The sequence below is a fragment of the Stigmatopora argus genome, chromosome 7, assembly GCF_051989625.1.
Source record: "Stigmatopora argus isolate UIUO_Sarg chromosome 7, RoL_Sarg_1.0, whole genome shotgun sequence".
NCBI lineage: Eukaryota > Metazoa > Chordata > Actinopteri > Syngnathiformes > Syngnathidae > Stigmatopora > Stigmatopora argus.
The window spans coordinates 5,273,536-5,291,334 of NC_135393.1; the positions used below are offsets into that span (position 1 = coordinate 5,273,536).

Consider the following 17,799-nt stretch of genomic DNA (forward strand, 5'->3'; position numbering starts at 1 on the left):
CCACCGATTCAGGGTATCACTTGCCTGGTGCCGTAATTAGCTGGGATAGGCTCCAGCACCTCCTGCGACCTTAGTGAGGATAAAGCGGTTCAGAAATTAGATGAGTGGTGAAATGACTAAAAATTGTACATATTTTCATGTATCTTTACTTTTAATTTCTGAGCATGGCTCTCAAGGAATAATATTTGAAAATATAAATTGTTTATGGATCGCTCTGTCAAAAAGGTTCCCGGGTTTCCGGGTCTAGGTACAGCGTCTAAATGCTATATAGAATAATAATTATTCTATATAGCATTTAGACGCTGTAAGCAATTCAATAATTGCTATTTAACTTCTGATTCTTTACAACTTTGGCAAACATTAGAGCAACTGGTACGAATCAGGCGCAACCATTTGCGAGAAATGCCTGGGGGTGGGGGACTTAACTTTACTTACTAATCAATCAAAGGATACAGTATCACGTCAGTATACAGTTATATAAGTATTTTCGCACGTAAAATGGTGAGAAATATGTCGCTAGACTATAGAGTTTAATATAAAATGGCTCACCTTTTGTTAGGTATTTTGAATTTTGACCCACGTCATTTAACACACCCATTTAAACAATGGTTTCCTCGATCCTTGTCGTTTTGAGTGCGGATTGTTTTGACTCGTCGCAGTCACTCGCTGAGACTCAGCAGGTTCTATAAAAGTTTCAAAACTGGTGAGTGAATATGGTACCCTTCTTTAATTGTACATCATACAATCAATCAAATATTCAGAAGAATGACAATCAGATATTCGACGTCATCACGTCGAAATGTTTACCTACATTTTAAAACGAAATATGTGATGAAGAAGCCGACCGGTAGGGGAACGAATGACATTCCAAATTGACAGCAGATGATTTCGCGACAAAGCTTGGTAACATAGCTATTGCTTATTATTATTATTATTTGTTATTGTTCTCTTGTCACTCAAAAATGCCAGGCTGAAAAAATGCAGACGCCTGAAAAAAATCATACCGGGTGAATGGGCTTGTGTCTTCTGTTGAACAATGGACAGATCGGCTTTGTTTGAGAAAAATTCCAAGTGTAATAGTGCATTCCCACGTTTGTAGAAGGTTCAGATAAAGTTAGGACTGACCCTATAGTTTTAGCCCCTTGGGTCTAGTGGAAGGGGGATGGAAAATGATTAAACGCATGCTCGTGTTTGTTGCAGCATTGCAAACTTGCAACTTGTTCTAACAACATTGCTCTGTAAATAAATCCATTTGGTTTTTTTTCAAGATAATAAAGATTTTGGGATTTTTTTTATTTCATATTTTTAGGGTGGCTGTGGTTGCTCTTCTTTCAGTGCCAGTGGCAGCGTGACGTCCAATCCATTATGCCTGGGAAGGTTGGGGCTGGCACTGATCATTCGCCGTTTTGCGCCAGTCAATGAATGGATGCCAGTGATTTGGAACTGTACCATATTTACTCGCATTTAAGCCGTATTTGTCAGACAAAAAAAGATGACTGAATTGAGGGTACGGCTTATATGCGCATAAAAAGACGACATGAACAAAACTGCAAGGTGACCAAGACGAAACGCCATAATACCATAACGCCATAATACCATAACGCCATAATGCCATAACGCCATGATGCCATAACGCCATGACGCCATAATAGCATGATGCCATAACGCAAGACGATGCGGCCGATCCGGTCATTTATTTCAGAATAGAGAAAAGATAAACAGATAAAACGCTTAACAACATTTATTTTGACGTCAGTTTCAATTTACAAAGATTGGGTTATTATTTAGACTGCTGGGAATTTGATATCCCATTCAGTAAGTTGAGCACTTCTCTGCTAAGACAGATGTGAGTGACAACACTTTTTCCTGTTGTGATTAAATCAGCTTGCACGCCACTTTTGAAGTCAATTCTAAACTTCAGTTGTCCAGACTGCAGTATTTGTTTAGGCAGCAGAAGTGGAGCCTCCACCCCCATGAAGCTTTGTTTTGTGGCTGGTGTCCCCACAGTATTGTAGTATTCCGGCGTGTCCGTGAGAAAAATGGAAACTTTATACATATTATAGTGCTTTGTTTACGCCAAGGGTTTTCCAAGAAAAATGAATCTCTTCTAACTTAGCTGTTCTGGAAGGGCAGTGGACTTTAAATTTTACAATGACATTACCAAGACGTTTTGTTTATGCAAGTGGCTACTTCTTGTCAAACAACCCATTCTGAAAAGAAAAGTGAGCCCCATATAGACATTTTTACTTTCGAAGATGGCATTTGGTCACCAAACCACACATGGCTTCACTTACTTTGACTTACTTTTGTCAGCTTACAAAGCACAAGGATTTACAATAATGGCATTGAAGTGGTGACTGCCGTATTTTCCACACTATAAGGTGCACCATAAAAAAACTAATTTTCGCAAAAGACAACAATGCGCCTTTATAATCAGGTGCACCTTAGTGCGAGAAAATACGGTACTTTCCAGATAGCATATGACAAGAACACCCTCACATTCCTTGAGGTTCTTATTCAGTTCTGTCATGAAAGCTTACACATCCGCACTACTGACAATACATAATTATTCTTTCCCTCATCACTACTCATGTTATAAGCGACTATGTTGGATCTGACTCAGTCCTTCTCACGTTCAGCACTACAAGCAACTCCAATGGCCGAGAAAAAAAGACCCAAGCACTCAGGATCAGATTGTTAATTTGGTACACACATCTATTGATGTGATAAATTTTAGGATAAACCGTGTTAATGAGACACATACTTAAACAAAATCTCAATGATTATAAACTTAATAGACCTCAAGGTCTCATGTTTATATGCTGCTGAATCAGTTCACTGGGCAAATTCCAACTTGTCTGTCCAGATTCCAAAGTAGTGTGCTGTGTTTTCTTCCTTTGCCTGTGGCCCTCTCAAGATCCTCCTCTTTTCTGTCTCCGCCCCTCTACACAGGTAAGGAGAGTGGAACATGGCGGGACTGGAGTACGTTTGTGAGGCAGTAAGGGTGTGAATCTTGTAGCAGAGTGACAAAACGCATATCAACGGAAGAGAAAAATGTCTCGGAATGTTAACTTTGACCTGGGCCACCCCCCCATGGAAGCCGGACTGGAGTAAGTGCTAAAATTCATTGTTGTTGTTTTACAATATATTCGAGTGTTGTGATCTTTATTTAAGACTTGTTTTAAGATCACTTGGTTTTGCCCAACCATAGTCAATGGGCAGTGATCAAGAAGCACAGGTGATTGGACCGTTTTGCTCTTTGACATCACTTGTGTTCTTGTTTGAATGATTCCTTTAAAAAAAAAAAAAAAAAAAAAACTGAAATTACAATCATGCAGGCAGTTAACATCACCCAGCAGTATTTTTGTACACAATTGTAACTTTTGATAAAGGTAGCTTACAATAACAGAAAAGTAAGAAATAATATATGATAAAAATAATAATTAAAAAAATTAAATAATATAAAAGGACTTAAAATGTTTTCCTAATGTACATCCTCAGGATATATTCACTTGACACAACTTAAGGCTGTCCCATAATTGACAGGTCTTGTTAAATGTATGGTAAATGGACATTCAATATGAATAAATAAATTTGCTTGCTCAAAGTATTGAGTTTGATACTGTCTTTGTAAATGTAACCTAATAGCACACATACATTTATACACATACAGCACATATATTTTTGTTTTTGGGAAGATTGTTGTTAATTTTCACTGAAAATAGTGTACGTTAATACAATGCCAAATTGTTCTTTGCGGGTCAACGGTTATTCTTCTGTAGTTATCTTTTTTTCCAAGGCTTCAAGTTCTATTTGTTGAGTTTGCTTTAAAACCTAACTTCATGCAGTTGTGTGTCTCTGAGCCTAAAGTTCCTGTCTTTGGTATGTGCTTTTGTCCTTGTGTCACTTGTCAGGAGCCCTGCAGATGAGGAAGGTGTTCATGACTCATTCCACCAGCTGCTAGCAGAGCAGTTTCAAACTGGGGACCTGGGTGAAGCCTTCGAGCTGCAACAATTACAGGGAGAACTGGATGAGGAGGGCCAAGGTACATGAGGATTCCTATCGAGCTATTCTTTGGTTGTATCCATGGTGGATTCTACCTCCGATAGACTGAATACAGTTACACTTTTTTGGTTTAACTTTAACATTTTTTAAACAATTCCGTAGATTCTGTGTCCCACCTGTCTAGCCCTGGACTAGGGCGTGGTGAGCAGAGGAATCACAGAAGACGTGTGGCAAATCAGGACGGTGAAAGAGAGACGGACCCTTCCCTTGGTGAACGTTGGTCTTCCGCTACAATGAAGATCCTGTCTTCCATGCCCAGTCGCACCATTGGTTGGTGTTTCCCAATCTCTCCTGAACATCATTGCACATTGACATCTGAGTGCACCAACAACAACAAAAAAGTCAAAATGTCTAGTCCACCTTCTGCTTTCCACACATGGAAATCCATGAACAGTTTTAAAGAATTCAGCTTTCATCTGTATAATTTGTTGAACCTTTAATGTTATTTGTGCGTAGGCTGTGAGTGGATGCTGAAAGGTGCTGACTTTTGTTTGTTCTTCCAGGCCGGACCAGGGGAGCCATTATTTCTCAATATTACAACAGAACCATGCGACTTCGGAGGCGCAAACAGAGCAGACCCTCCATACGCGACTTCTCAAACTCAGCTAGACCAAGCATAAGAGGTTACGGCATTGAGACGGATAGCACAGATGGAGAGGGTAAGGCAAAAAAAAAGTACTGTTGCTAAAGCAGGCACATCTTCAGGATATTGGTTAAACCAGGGGAGTCAAAGTCATTTGTTGTTGCGGGCCACGTTATAGTTTCGATTTCCTCCGGAGGGCCACTATGTCTTCCAACTAGGCTGCCAAAATTAATTGATTAATAAATTGACAGCTTTTTCAATCGTGCTGATCGTCCATTTTTGGACATTCAAATTTGTACAAGTTGTCTGCAATTATTGATTTAAAATGAGCAAAATCAGGAACTATTCCCTATACATCTATAATCGTCATTTGAATTTGATCATAAAACAGAAAGTTGGCACTCATCATTAACTTTCTCGGGCCACACAAAATGATGCGGTGGGACAGATTTGGCCCCCGGGCCGCCACTTTGACACCTGTGGGTTAGAGCGTCGGCCTCACAGTGGAAGAGCTAAGTTCAAATGCAGGTCGGTCCACGTGTTTGGAGTTTGGATGTTCTTCGTGGGTTTTCTCCAGGTACTCCGGTTTTCTCCCACATTCAAAAAAAACATGCATGGTAGGCTGATTGGACTCTCTAAATTGCTCCTAGGTATGAGTGTGAGCATGAATGGTTGTTTGCCTCCTTGTGCACCTCTGATTGACTGGCGACAAATTCAGGGTGTCCCCCACCTCTGGCCCGAAGTCAGCTGGGATAGGCTCCAGCACCCCTCGCAACCCTAGTGAGGATAAAGCGGTTCAGAAAATGAGATGAGATGAATGAATACGTAAATAATACAAAGGCAGACCAATGGAATGGGGGTTTAGCACGTCGGCCTCACAGTTCTTTGATTGTGGTCCAATCCCACGTTTGGACCTTATGTGGAGTTTGCATGTTTTCCCTGGTTTTGTGTGGGTTTTTTCCGGGTACTCCGGTTTCCTCCCAAATCCCAAAAACATGCCTGGTTGGATGCTTGAACACTCTAAATGGCCCATAGGTATGAGTGTGAGGGTGAATGGTTGTCCGTCTCCTTGTGCCTTGGGATTGGCTGGCAACCCATTCAGTTTGTTTCCTAGCTGGTATCAATAGTTGATTGGGGTGGTCTCCAGCACAACCTTCACAAAGATAAACGGTGCAGAAAATGAATGAATTAATAAATATATAATACGATGATTACAATGTTAAAAGATAAGAGCAAATTTCTTGATGACTAACGCGCCTTATGCATGAAGATATGCTTGTTCAACGATAGTTCGCTTTGTAATCTGGCGCTACTTACCCTGCTGTGATAAAGTATTTGCTCCCTTCCTGATTTGTGTATTTTGCATATTTATCACACAAACACAGGTTTCCTCCAAACTCTTGTGAAAGACTCATCACAAATTATTGTAAACGCTTGATTTTAGTTATTCCCTCCAAAATTGGCACAACTTGTTATTGAGTTAAATGGGACAATTACTTTTTCACAGAGAGTCAAAACAGACAAGTTTCCCTAATTTGTGTGTAGTCATACCCTTTTTTATCTAAATGGATATTGATGGCTGTCTTTTATGCATGTTTATTTAAACTTCTATTTACCAAAAATGTGTTGCAGTGAATAAAAGGGAACACTTGGTGAACAACTTGCAGAACCTGTCAGTAAGCGACAGAATCAAGATGCTCCGGGCTATGCCTCTCAGTGTAGCAGAAAAGAGTGAACTAAGGTTTAGTGAATGTAGTGTTTGATGATCTATTTTATGAATGGCCTTACCTCTACACTGATTATTGTACTTGTCTCCCTGTTTGTATGCAGAGGTTTAACTTTGAAAAAGGAGAGACGCAATATGACTGGCAATCAGATTCCCTGCTGCAGTCGACTCAAATATTATGTCATCATTGTGAGTTGTACCATCATCTCCATGTCACCTATTGCCTGTTTTGAATCGGCCTCAAGATCCCTACTGAGCGTATTTTAGTTATAATTGTAATAAGAAATGTTTTCATACATTTGGCACATGGATGGCATTTTATGTATGATGTTCATATCAAGTTACGTATATATAAATAGAGGATAAAATGGTGTTAACCAAACAGGTTGTTTACCCTAACTTTCTGCTCTTAGGCTGCCAGACAGACTTGGTACTGTTGGCTGTCGTTTGTGCACTCTCTCCAGCTGTGGCAAGTGGCACTCAAGCGAGTGAGCGGGCGTTTTGGCAGCGGGGTCTTGTCGTACTTCCTGTTTCTCAAGATGCTGCTCTTCTTCAACCTCTTCCTCTTTCTCGTGATTGCTGCATTTATAGTATTTCCTCAGGCAGTGCACCCTCCAGCTCTGCCTCACGGCAGACGCTCCTTCACTGGGCTGGAGCTTATGACTGGAGCGGTAAGATGTATTTCCATTCCCTTTTTACAACAGAATTCAAAGTGTGCTTCCCAACTAATGCGCAGTTACAATTTAGTGTGGCTAGGAAATTATCAAATCAATGAAATATACAGTAATCCCATGCCATTTTGTGGTTCAACTATCACAGATTTTTTTCTGGGGATTTTTTTTGGTATTTTTTAAATTTGTTATTTTTTTTTACATTTTTCAAAATTTGAAAATCCACGCTGAAACGCGCAAGCGGAAGCAACTCCCCTGTCTTCCGCTTGCTTCTAGAACTCAGCACTGAAGGGGTGAATTTTTTCAAATTTATTTATTTATTTTTAAAGTTCATAGAAATGTGAAAATCAATGCTGAAACTCGTCTCCAGAGGCCACTCTTTCGACTAGGACTCAGCACTGAAGTATTATTTTCTTTTAATAAGGGTGACCCTACTTTGTGGTTTTCCATGTCTGGTCCACATTAACTGCGATATTCGAGGGATTACTGTAGTCTTAACCACATTTGCAACATATATTGTATGTTTAAACTTAACTAGAGCCACCTGATGGTGTAGTGGTTCACTCACCAGATTTCGGTTTCAGGCAGGCACAGGCTCAAGTCCTGGTGGTGGCAGTATGTATTTTGTCACTTAAGGTTGCTGTAATGTCATTTTGACTTTCTTTTCAATACATAAAATGATAAGGTTTATTAATAGGTATACTTTAATAAAATATAAACAATACAAGGTGGACATCGGGCACATCTCTGGCGTTAAACTTGCAAGTGAGAATCGTCCTGGCTCGTCCTCGCCACCGTGACATTCTGAAGAAACGGCATCCTCCTCTGTCCATTTAGTCGCTCATAATCAAAACACTTAAGGTAATCTGATTCAAACAATTACATAAGCTAACCGAACAACACCATTAAGGTAAAAAAACAACTGCCACAACAATTGCTTATCAGGTTGGAAACCAAAAACACATGCGTAAGAATTTGCACAAGTAAGCATACAAGGTGACCCGAGCGGATCGGAAACCAAAACAACTGCGTAAGAATTTGCACAAGTAAGCATAATAATTCCATATAAGGTAAAAACCGGGCGACAGTATTTTTAAACAATATGCGAGTATTTTCCGAAGTTGATTCGATTATCACCATCTGCTAGAATCCAAGTCAAAGCAATTTAAGAGTCCTTCGTAGATCTTCATTGCGAACTCAGATCAACAGTCTTTGGCCTGGAACATGGTGTCCTGTCCGGTCAATAGTCCTGAAAACAATTAAATGTCCTCGAAGCCAGCTGCCTCGAGCTTGCTCGGTCACAAATTAAAATAAAGCTCCTATACATATTAATGATTAAAATGCACATATAATAACATCCCCGAATAACCCCAACATAAAATATATTTGAAAATAATTGCCGAAATCATGGGCACCGAGAATGTGTGCTACAGGCAGAAACTCTTTTGATCCTATTCTTGCCTTTTTTTGTTCGAGACTTGTTTAAAATGAACTTTGTTGTTGTCACAAGCCTGATTGCAGCTTTCTGGCCCACCCCTACCACTACATAAGTCAGTCGGGTATTCATTTTAGCAAGGACCAATACTGCAATGCCCTTTAATATTCACATTTCCTGTATCCCATAATGCACTAAACAACAAGGTGACATTATTTAAACAACTGAAAAATAAGAAGCTAAAATAGACTTTATTTAAAGCCACATAAATGGAAGTCTATTGGTTTTTTTTACCTTGTCAAAGAACTATTACATCTACTTAAAAAAGCATAGCAAGCCTATAAACCTGCAATGAACTAAGAACTGTCTATCTAATCACATTCCAGGGATATTTCTCGGACACAGTGATGTACTATGGATACTACCATAACTACACACTACATTTGAGCTGCAGGAATGAAAGTGGAGAGCCCTATACATCTGTGTCCAATGGAACCAATATAGACTGCATAATGAACCGTATGCCTTACAAGATGCCACTTGCTTATTTGTTGACCATAAGCACATCATTCTTCGTCACGTGTATAATCCTTGTGTACAGGTAGGCGTTCTCAGTAAAGAATGGTGCCCTGGAAATTATTAAAACACTACATTCTTTTAACCGCAAGATATATTTTACTTTTATGTTTTCTGATGTGTGCATAATTCTCCCACCAGCATGTCAAAGTCATTTGGTCAAAGCTTTCGGATTGATAAATCTTATAGCATCCTGGCCATTAAGGCTTTCTGTTCCTGGGACTTCAAGGTCATCAAAAAATCTTCTGTTAAACTCATGTCTGAGAATATCTGCATCCAACTCAAGGTACAAGGAAAAATAACTTGCATATACTTTAACTGCTTACCACCATGTAGTACAGTGGAATTGACCTCACTGATTATACTGGAAACACATTTTTGGTCAAAATGGCTATAACAACAGTTAAGAGATATTTTGATATGAAATCTAAAATAAATATTGTTCTTTGTCCATCATATCCAGTTTTCCAACTATAAGATCCAAAAAAAGAAAAATACTGTTCTTCACTTAGTGGCACTTGTTTAAAATAAGTAAATATTGGCACCCAATGAAATATGAAAGACCGGCATGACTGCAAGGTTTATATCACACTGTTTTCAAAGTGTATGAAGCCGTAGTAAATCACAGAAAATTGCTAATCTGTGGAGAAAAAGATGACGTGCTAGAATAATCCTGCAATTCTTTAGTGAACATGCCATGTTTAAATCTTAACACCATAAAAATTTTACTCCACATGTTCTTTCCCCATAATTATTCCCTTGTATGTTGTACTAAGCCCATTTAACAAAGAATCAGAACTTCAATGTAGCATTTTCTAACAGTTTTGCTCAAGTAACATTTATCTCTTCAAATTGAAATGCGGTGAGTACATATTGGCACAGTTGTTATTAAACTACAAAAATTCCATATTGTATCAAAAGGCATTAAGATTCAATTACTTGTCACAAATGGCATCACAGATCAATATGAAAGCAATTTTGATGTCACTGTCTCTTAATTCCCAATTCTTAGGAGCTGCTAGCAGAGGTGAACCAGAAAAGTTCCAAAAACACTCTGCGCCAAAAGCTGTGGAGGGTGGCGGTCCACTTCTTCTCGTGGACTGTCTGTGTAGCCTGCACCATCGCCTGTGTGCTTGCCATTTACTACTTCTCTGAATACTTGCACCAGGTATGGCTCTGTAGTAGCTTTCTAATGCTGGTACCTCTGTTTCTGTTACTCAAAGTACAGTGAATTATTTCGGTCCATAATCAGAAATCTATTTCAACCACTTTTGTCTAACTGTTGTAATGATGTGGGTGATATATTAGTGTCATTGTACAGTGGTACCTCGATATGAGCTTAATGCGTTCCGGGACTGAGCTCGTATGTCGATTTTCTCGTAACTCAAACAAACGTTTCCCATTGAAATGAACTAAAAACAAATGAATTTGTTCCAACCCTCTGAAAAAACACCAAAAACAGGAGATTGGATTGTAAAAACTTTTTTATTTGTTCTAATTCGCCATCTATTAACAAAGTAGCAAATAACTAATGGTTTAATTGTACTAAAATGTGTTTAATCGTTCTAAAATTAGACAGATTTCGTGGAAGGGAGAGACGGTGACAGAGAGAGGGGGGACGGGGGGGACTTTTTGCATGGCAACGTGCTCGTAACATAATATAAACAAATTTAAATGAACTTGTATTATGATGCAGACACTCAAATACATTTAAACTAACCTTTACACAAAACTTAATTCTAATTTTGTGTTAAATTTTGATACCTTTCTTCTCCCGTGTTGGCTCTATTTGCCCCGCCTCCACCCTGACTTTCAGATGCAACCTATCGAGGGTTGTTTGCCTTTGTATTCCCATCAAAATATTCCCAAAATGATGCACACAAATGTCCTCACAATAGGATAACGCCAACGAGAAGTAGTATATATGCCATTCGCATTGACTAAAGAAACACTGAAAAAATGCAACGCTCCGCCCAGTGCTCGTAGAGACATTACATGAGGGAGTTGCGGGGAGAGAGACAGTGCCCATGATGTTCTTATGAGCAACATCTCGCGTCCACCGTCAGCTCGTATATCAAAATTTGTCTTTTATCTCAAGATAAATATTTGCTCAAAATTTTACTCGTATCTCAAATCACTCGTATGTTGGGGCACTCGTATGTCGAGGTACCACTGTAATGTGAAAAGTGAATGTTATGAATGAAATAAAAATGGTCTTGCTCTCCGTGTTTCATTAGAACCTTCAGCAAAGCTCTCGTAGTGTGTCCAAGGACCCTTTACTCTACGAGGCTAGCCTGCTGGCTCTCCCTGTGGTGGTGTCCTGTATAAACCTCCTGCTGCCAATAATGTTCAACCTGGCTGCATGGATGGAGGACTACGAGTCACCTTCTGTGCGCACATATGTTGCCATCGGAAGGTACGAATAAAGTGTTTGCAAGTACACATACATTAGACCAGTGATCTCCAAACTATTCTACAAAGGGCCGCAGGGGGTGCAGGATTTCATTCCAACCAACCAAGACTAGACCTTGTCACCAAATTGATCTGTCTAACGTTTAATTATTTGATTGAGCTGTTTGTCCTGGAACGGATGGGATGAAAACCAGGACCCACAACGGCTCTCGAAGACCGGTTTGGGGATCCCTGGATTGGACTGATGAAATGGAAACAGAGTTATTATATATTGTTTTCTAGAAACTTGATTTTAAAAGTGAGTGTGCTTGGAGTACTCTGCTATCATTGGCTGGGTCGAGTGGCTGCTGATCCAAGCAGTATTGGCCTGAAGGTAACAGCTCATTGCAACAATAACAAATTTGTCATTTGCGTAGTTTTTTTTTTTTTAATGTGTGTTATGTGCTCTTTTGAAAATATCATCCACAGTGCTGGGAGAGTTTTGTTGGCCAAGAACTTTATCGCTTCCTGCTAATGGATTTTATCTTTACGTTACTAAACAGCTTATTTGGAGAGTTTCTTTGGAGGTTGGTCATCAGTAATTATACCATTTTGTTATCTTTTGATTGCTCTTTTAGGTTTGGTCAGGAAAAAAAACTGAAAGGCTTCAAATGTTAATGACAGAGATAGTTCAACTATATATGCGTTTGTAAATGTTTGGAGTATTTAGAGTTTAAAAATATTTAATATATTAACTAATTTAAATGAAACATAGAAGAGTATATATTAACCTGAGCCTTTGTTTAAGTGGGAATTACAGAGTTAAAGGAATCCCAAAATATACATATTATATTTGCAGGTTAATGGTAAAAGAACAGTTCAAATACTACAAGCTGCTTCTGGGCGGCCCAGTAGGCGAGTGCTGTAGTTCGTTGGCCTCACAGTTCTGGGGTTGAGAGTTCAATTGCAGCTGGTTCCTCCCTATCTAGAGTTTGCATGTTCTCCCCAGGCTTGTGTGGGCTTTCTTCAGGTATTCTGGGTTCCTCCCACTTCCCAAAAACATTCTTAAGTAGGCTAGTTGAATACTCTAAATTGCCCCTAGTTATGAGTTTGAGCGTGAGTGGTTGTTTGCCTCCTTGAGCCCTGCGATTGGCTGGCCATCAATTCAGTGTGTCCCCCACCTAGTGCCCAGAGTTGGATAGGGTAGTGTTCGGCACCCCGCACAACCTTTGTGAGTTTAAGCAGTTGAGATAATGAATGAACGGAAGTCGCTTCTGTGCTTCCTAATCCTTTCTTCCACTCTGAAACCTATGGCTTATAGTCCTGTGTGATCTATATATTAAGAAATATTTTTGGGGATGTGCCTTAACGTCCGGAAATTACTATAATTTTAAAAGGGTCAAATAATATGACATCAAGTGTATATATATCATCATATCACCTACTTGATTTTTCTATGTTTCCCAGGTTGTTTTCAGAAAAGGTGCTGAAAAAGAATAGGAAACCAGTGTTTGATATTGCCAAAAATGTCCTTGACCTCATCTATGGCCAAACGCTGGCCTGGTATGAACTACTCTGCCTCAAATGTACACTGTGTTAAACCTCATGGAGGATTGACTAATTGATTGTTATGGTAAACATCATATTGTGCAGGCTGGGCGTTCTCTTCACTCCCTTGCTGCCCGCAGTGCAGATACTGAAACTCCTGCTACTCTTTTACGTAAAGAAGGTATATTTAATTAACTCATTGGTCATTGACAAGGATGAATTTCCATTTCATTTTGACTGTGAAGGCTGACAGCAAATGCTCACATATTTATTTTCAAAGCAAATAAGAAAAATTGAACAAAAAAATAATAAATACTCTAGAAATAACAATAAAACAAATTTATTTTCAAATATAAGAAGAAAAGAAATAAACCCCTGTGACACAAGTTTGAATACATAAATGAAAAAAAACTATTTAAAAAAATGTGATTATTTTTCTTTGAAAACTTCTCATGGTACGATCATGTTTAAGCACCATTGTAGGCGATAGACATCCAGTCCAAAAGGATGGGACGTCTTTCATCATTAATGGCAGCCAAAGAGTTAATGACCTGTGCAAATTTTACTTACTAAATCTGAATGTGACTGTTACTCTAGTTTACTAATGATTGTATATTTTCTATATGCCTTTTCCTCTCTTTAGAGCAGCGTGATGATGAATTGTCAGGCCCCAAGTAGGCCATACAGAGTTAGCCAGATGACCACAACCTTCATCACTCTCCTCTGCTTCCCCTCCTTCCTCGGAGCCTCGGTTTTTGTCACCTACACCATGTGGAGGTATTCGCACGTTATGTATTATCAGAGTTGCCAACCTCCGTCGACCCCATTTCAGGAGTAGCCTTGTCCCATTTCCGGAGTATTTCCAGAGTGAATGCGATTCACGCAAAATCGATATGAAATGTAAAAAAATAAATAAGCGTAGGACAATTTAAATCAAACTCTTATTTTCATGTTTTTACATTAATTGAAATATTGTGGTTTTGCAAACTATTGAAAAAGTACAGTATAATGAAAATAAGTTTGTCTTTGTGTTTGGGTCCTTCTACTTGCGTTTTACAGTCAGTAATTCCGCTGAAGTCGCACTTGCATGTTGTGCAATGTGCAAATGTCTGTCCTTTTGGAGACGATTACCACGCTGAAGTCGCACAAGATGAACCATTCGTCAGAACTTGTAACTCAGATGATTCACAATGCACTCGTGTTACCGAATTCTTCCGGTTCACAGGGCAGTTGAATCAAGACGGCGGAAGGCGTAGCGATGGTGTGAATTTTCAGGCTTTTAAATTGGCAATTTGATACTTTTCACAAATGGTTGCTTCCCAAAAAAAAAGAATTTTGGGGGGGATTTCAGGAGTATAGGAAGGTAGTCCAGAGTCCCGGAGTTTGCGTTGCATTTCCGGAGAAACTCCTGAAATTCCGGAGTAGTTGGCAGCCCTGTATTATTAACACGGAGGATGATCACTGTTAATCACTGTGTCCAAGAACCCTCATTCAGTTTGTCTGCCTTGTCTTTCCTTCCAGCGCCACACCATCCTCATCTTGTGGCCCCTTCCGTGAACTCAAAACAATGTTTCAGGCAGGAAAACGTTGGGTGGAAGAGATGGAAAAGGAACATTCCAATTTATCATTGTTGGCAAGGGCTCACTTGTATCTGGTTGAAAACCCATTATTCCTGTTCCTGGGAGCAGGCATCTTTCTGTAAATACTCATTCATAAAAATATTACTGTAATTGTATCCATATATTGCAAATATATGTCATACAGTTTGGATGTTCTGTTAAGATTTGTTTTATTTGAAACATAATGTAATTTATTGCCATCAGGATTGTCATCTATTTCCACAGTCAAGTGGTAGATGGCCAACGGAAGATCATCAGTTTACTGCAAGAGCAGATAGAAAATGTACAGCGTTTTATATATACTGTAGACTTTGTAACACCAATTAATATTCTTGGTTATAATTCTTTCCTTCATATTCAATTATGTATCCGTGTTCAGGAGGGAGAAGACAAGAAATTTCTCATCACTCGCCTGCAGTCAATACATGAGCAGAAACGAACTTCTGGCCGAAGGCTCACAAGCCAGGTGAGTTAGATTTAGACTTTTTTTTTTTCTTTTTTTTTTTTTTTATCTGGACAAATTAATTCCAAATTGTTTAGGTTTGCTGGCACTGCTAATTTCAAACATTTTTCATTATAGGATTCAGCATGCTGAGAACTTCGCCCTTTACACTTGAAGAGTTTTTAACTGGAAAAATCTCTTGGAAAGAGTAGAGGCATCTCACCGTAATTCTAAATGAATAATGCATTTGTTAAACTGGATTTAGGAATATTTGATGAGAAAGGTTGGTCCTCTGGGGAGAAGGTAGATAAAATACCTTGTTTTAGCGTTAGGAAGTTCAAGTACTGATTTGTGATTGATTAGGTAACTTTTTAAACTGAGCATATCAATATAAGAAAAAAAGGTAGATGCACTTTCATGTAAACTGTGACTTGTTTTTTTATTTAATCTCTTGCATGAAATGTATACTGTAGTCTTTTACTTATAGTTTAAGTACAAACAATTGATGCTGGAATTTTTATATTGTGTATATCGTGTATGTTATTACTCTTCTGTAATTCTTATTAAACTTAAATTATATTTTATGTACATTCTAGATATCCATTTTAAAAGTTTTTTACCACTTCCAAAATTGGGATATGAGGTTTCCCTAATTGTATGCAAAAATTAATTCATGATGAAAAAGGTTTAAACCCTGCAAAATTCTACAAAGGTATACAAAAAAAATGGAATATGGGATGAAATGGGAGAGGAAATATCCCCAAAACATGCAGGATAGGCTGGTTGAACACTCTAAATTGCTCCTAGGTTGTGCATGAAAATGTGTCTGTCTCCTTGTGCCCCGCGATTGCCAGGCCACCGATCCAGGATGTCCCCCACCTGGTGCCCATAGTTATCTGGGATAGGCTGAGGTTAAGCAGTGCGTAAAATGAAATACTAATGAATGTTACAGCGACAACTATACAGTGGCGGGCCGTCAGGGCCTTCAAGGCCTTCTCTGCTGGCCTAAGAAATATCTGAATCATTATATTTTGTCCATCAATACTTATTATTCCAAATGGTCTGTTAGCTTCCTTTCATTGCTTTCCCCCCTGGTTGCACTGCTTCCAGATGTGTGTTTTCATATTGAAGCATTTAACCAATCACATTTCAGCCATTATTTGTTGCCAGATCAGATCTGCCTCAAAGCCTTCAAAATCAGTTCTGCGGGGTCTGCTGCATTAAACAAGACTTGCTTTTAACCAATCAGATTTCGAATTGGCAACCCCACAATGATTTTTCATAGGCGTGGGCATTTTGCTGGCTGGGACATGTCATTGCTTTCAGCAACTATGATTGGCTAGTAGGCGGGCCAAAGCAGCCAGAGATCGCAAACTCCACCCACAATGGCCGACAGTGGCAAAAACAAATGGATTCTATTGCAGATTTCTTTCACAAAGCTATTTTCCAGACGGACTTTTCCAGAAAAAAATGGACATCATTAAGAAAGGGCGGTCAACTCCGAAGCTAGCAAGCCTGTTACAGCCGGGAAAATGGTGTGTGCGGCACTTTCAGTGCGCTAACTTAGCTCCACAAGCAAATAGTATATTGTTGTTTTGATTTAAAGCCATTTTCAAAACGGACTATGCCATAATATGACAGGACAGGCTCGACTTTCATCATTAGCTTCGATGCCGATAGGAAAGAAAGAAGGAAGAAAGAAAGGAGGATGGATATTGTGTGCAGTTAAAAAAGATTTTTGGTGAATAAAATATGGCTATATTCCTAAATAATATTTCAATTGTGGGCACAGTTCTCATATCTGAAAATCTCCAGTGTTTGTATTTAAGCTCCAGTGTTTGTATTTAATCACTAAATGCTGCTAGGATGTGGATTTTACCCCAGTTTAATATTTGCCATTTCGCCATTGACGTCCATCACTGTCTTTTCCCGAGGAAATCACACCCCTGGCCTGGTTGTAATGTCTCAAAAGCTCCAGTATTTGTATTCAGTCAATAAATGCTGCTAGGAAGTGGATTTGACCTAATTTTAGTGCATTTTTTGTCATTTCACGTATGGACGTATCGACGTTCATCGCTGTCTTTTTACCGGGGAAATGATACTCCGGGCCCGGTTCTGATGTCTAAAAAGCTCCAGTATTTGTATTTAATCAATAAATGCTGTTTTCGGCTGGATTCTACCCCATTCTCGGGCAATGTTTGCCCGTACGCCATTTACGTTTATCGCTGTCTTTTCCCGGGAAAATCGCCCTCCTGGCCTGGTTTTAATGTGTGAAAAGCTCCAGTATTTGTATTTAATCATGAAATGCTGCTAGGAAGTGGATTTTACCCCATTTTTGTGCATTGATTTATTGATTATTTTTTATGTGTCGCAGCTCTAGCTGCAGTAGAGGTTTTATAGCCATAAAATAGTTTTTGAGGGTTGGATTGATACGTTGAAGGCGCTACGAGAAAATGCACCGACCGCCACTGCAACTATACATGGTTGCATGTAGATTTTGGAAGCAAAGTGCATGAAAAAAAATATTGATCTTTTTTTAAAGATAATTTCATTTAAATTACGTGCCATCATAATTTTACTTTCCTAAATAATGTCAATGACTCAATGTCCGAATTTTCAAAGATCGATTTATTTTTATTAACAACTAGTTGTAAAAAAAAGTGATAATCACCCTTCTAAGAGAACGATGCGGTATATTTCACGTTTATCTACATATCAGACAAGAACTTAAAAGTGTCGCTAA

General features: G+C 39.0%; 1 protein-coding gene across 2 annotated transcripts; it reads left to right on the forward strand.

Moving 5' to 3' along the window:
- Window positions 1-563: 563 nt before the first annotated feature.
- Window positions 564-15,644, forward strand: tmc6b (transmembrane channel-like 6b). 2 transcript variants are annotated; one of them, XM_077605465.1, is made up of 22 exons: window positions 600-703; window positions 1,310-1,554; window positions 2,953-3,110; window positions 3,915-4,045; window positions 4,168-4,335; window positions 4,569-4,724; window positions 6,281-6,389; window positions 6,479-6,563; window positions 6,788-7,045; window positions 8,867-9,081; window positions 9,198-9,342; window positions 10,069-10,224; window positions 11,294-11,472; window positions 11,751-11,841; window positions 11,937-12,034; window positions 12,915-13,010; window positions 13,101-13,176; window positions 13,639-13,772; window positions 14,517-14,693; window positions 14,819-14,897; window positions 14,994-15,080; window positions 15,195-15,644. In XM_077605465.1, exons 3-22 carry the CDS (start codon window positions 3,055-3,057, stop codon window positions 15,207-15,209), a joined length of 2,511 nt encoding a protein of 836 aa, XP_077461591.1. In that variant the 5' UTR covers window positions 600-703; window positions 1,310-1,554; window positions 2,953-3,054; the 3' UTR covers window positions 15,210-15,644. The 2 variants fall into 2 exon arrangements, with proteins under 2 accessions (XP_077461590.1, XP_077461591.1); XM_077605464.1 differs by lacking the exon at window positions 1,310-1,554 and having other exon boundaries at window positions 564-703.
- Window positions 15,645-17,799: the final 2,155 nt, after the last annotated feature.

What these genes read in the sequence shown, in the direction of transcription:
- tmc6b (XM_077605464.1), top strand. Translation starts at nt 3,055, where the DNA reads ATGTCTCGGAATGTTAACTTTGACCTGGGCCACCCCCCCATGGAAGCC. An exon ending in ACTGGATGAGGAGGGCCAAG is followed by an intron (nt 4,046 to 4,167) that starts GTACATGAGGAT and finishes ACAATTCCGTAG; the next exon opens with ATTCTGTGTCCCACCTGTCT. An exon ending in GTCACCTACACCATGTGGAG is followed by an intron (nt 13,773 to 14,516) that starts GTATTCGCACGT and finishes CTTTCCTTCCAG; the next exon opens with CGCCACACCATCCTCATCTT.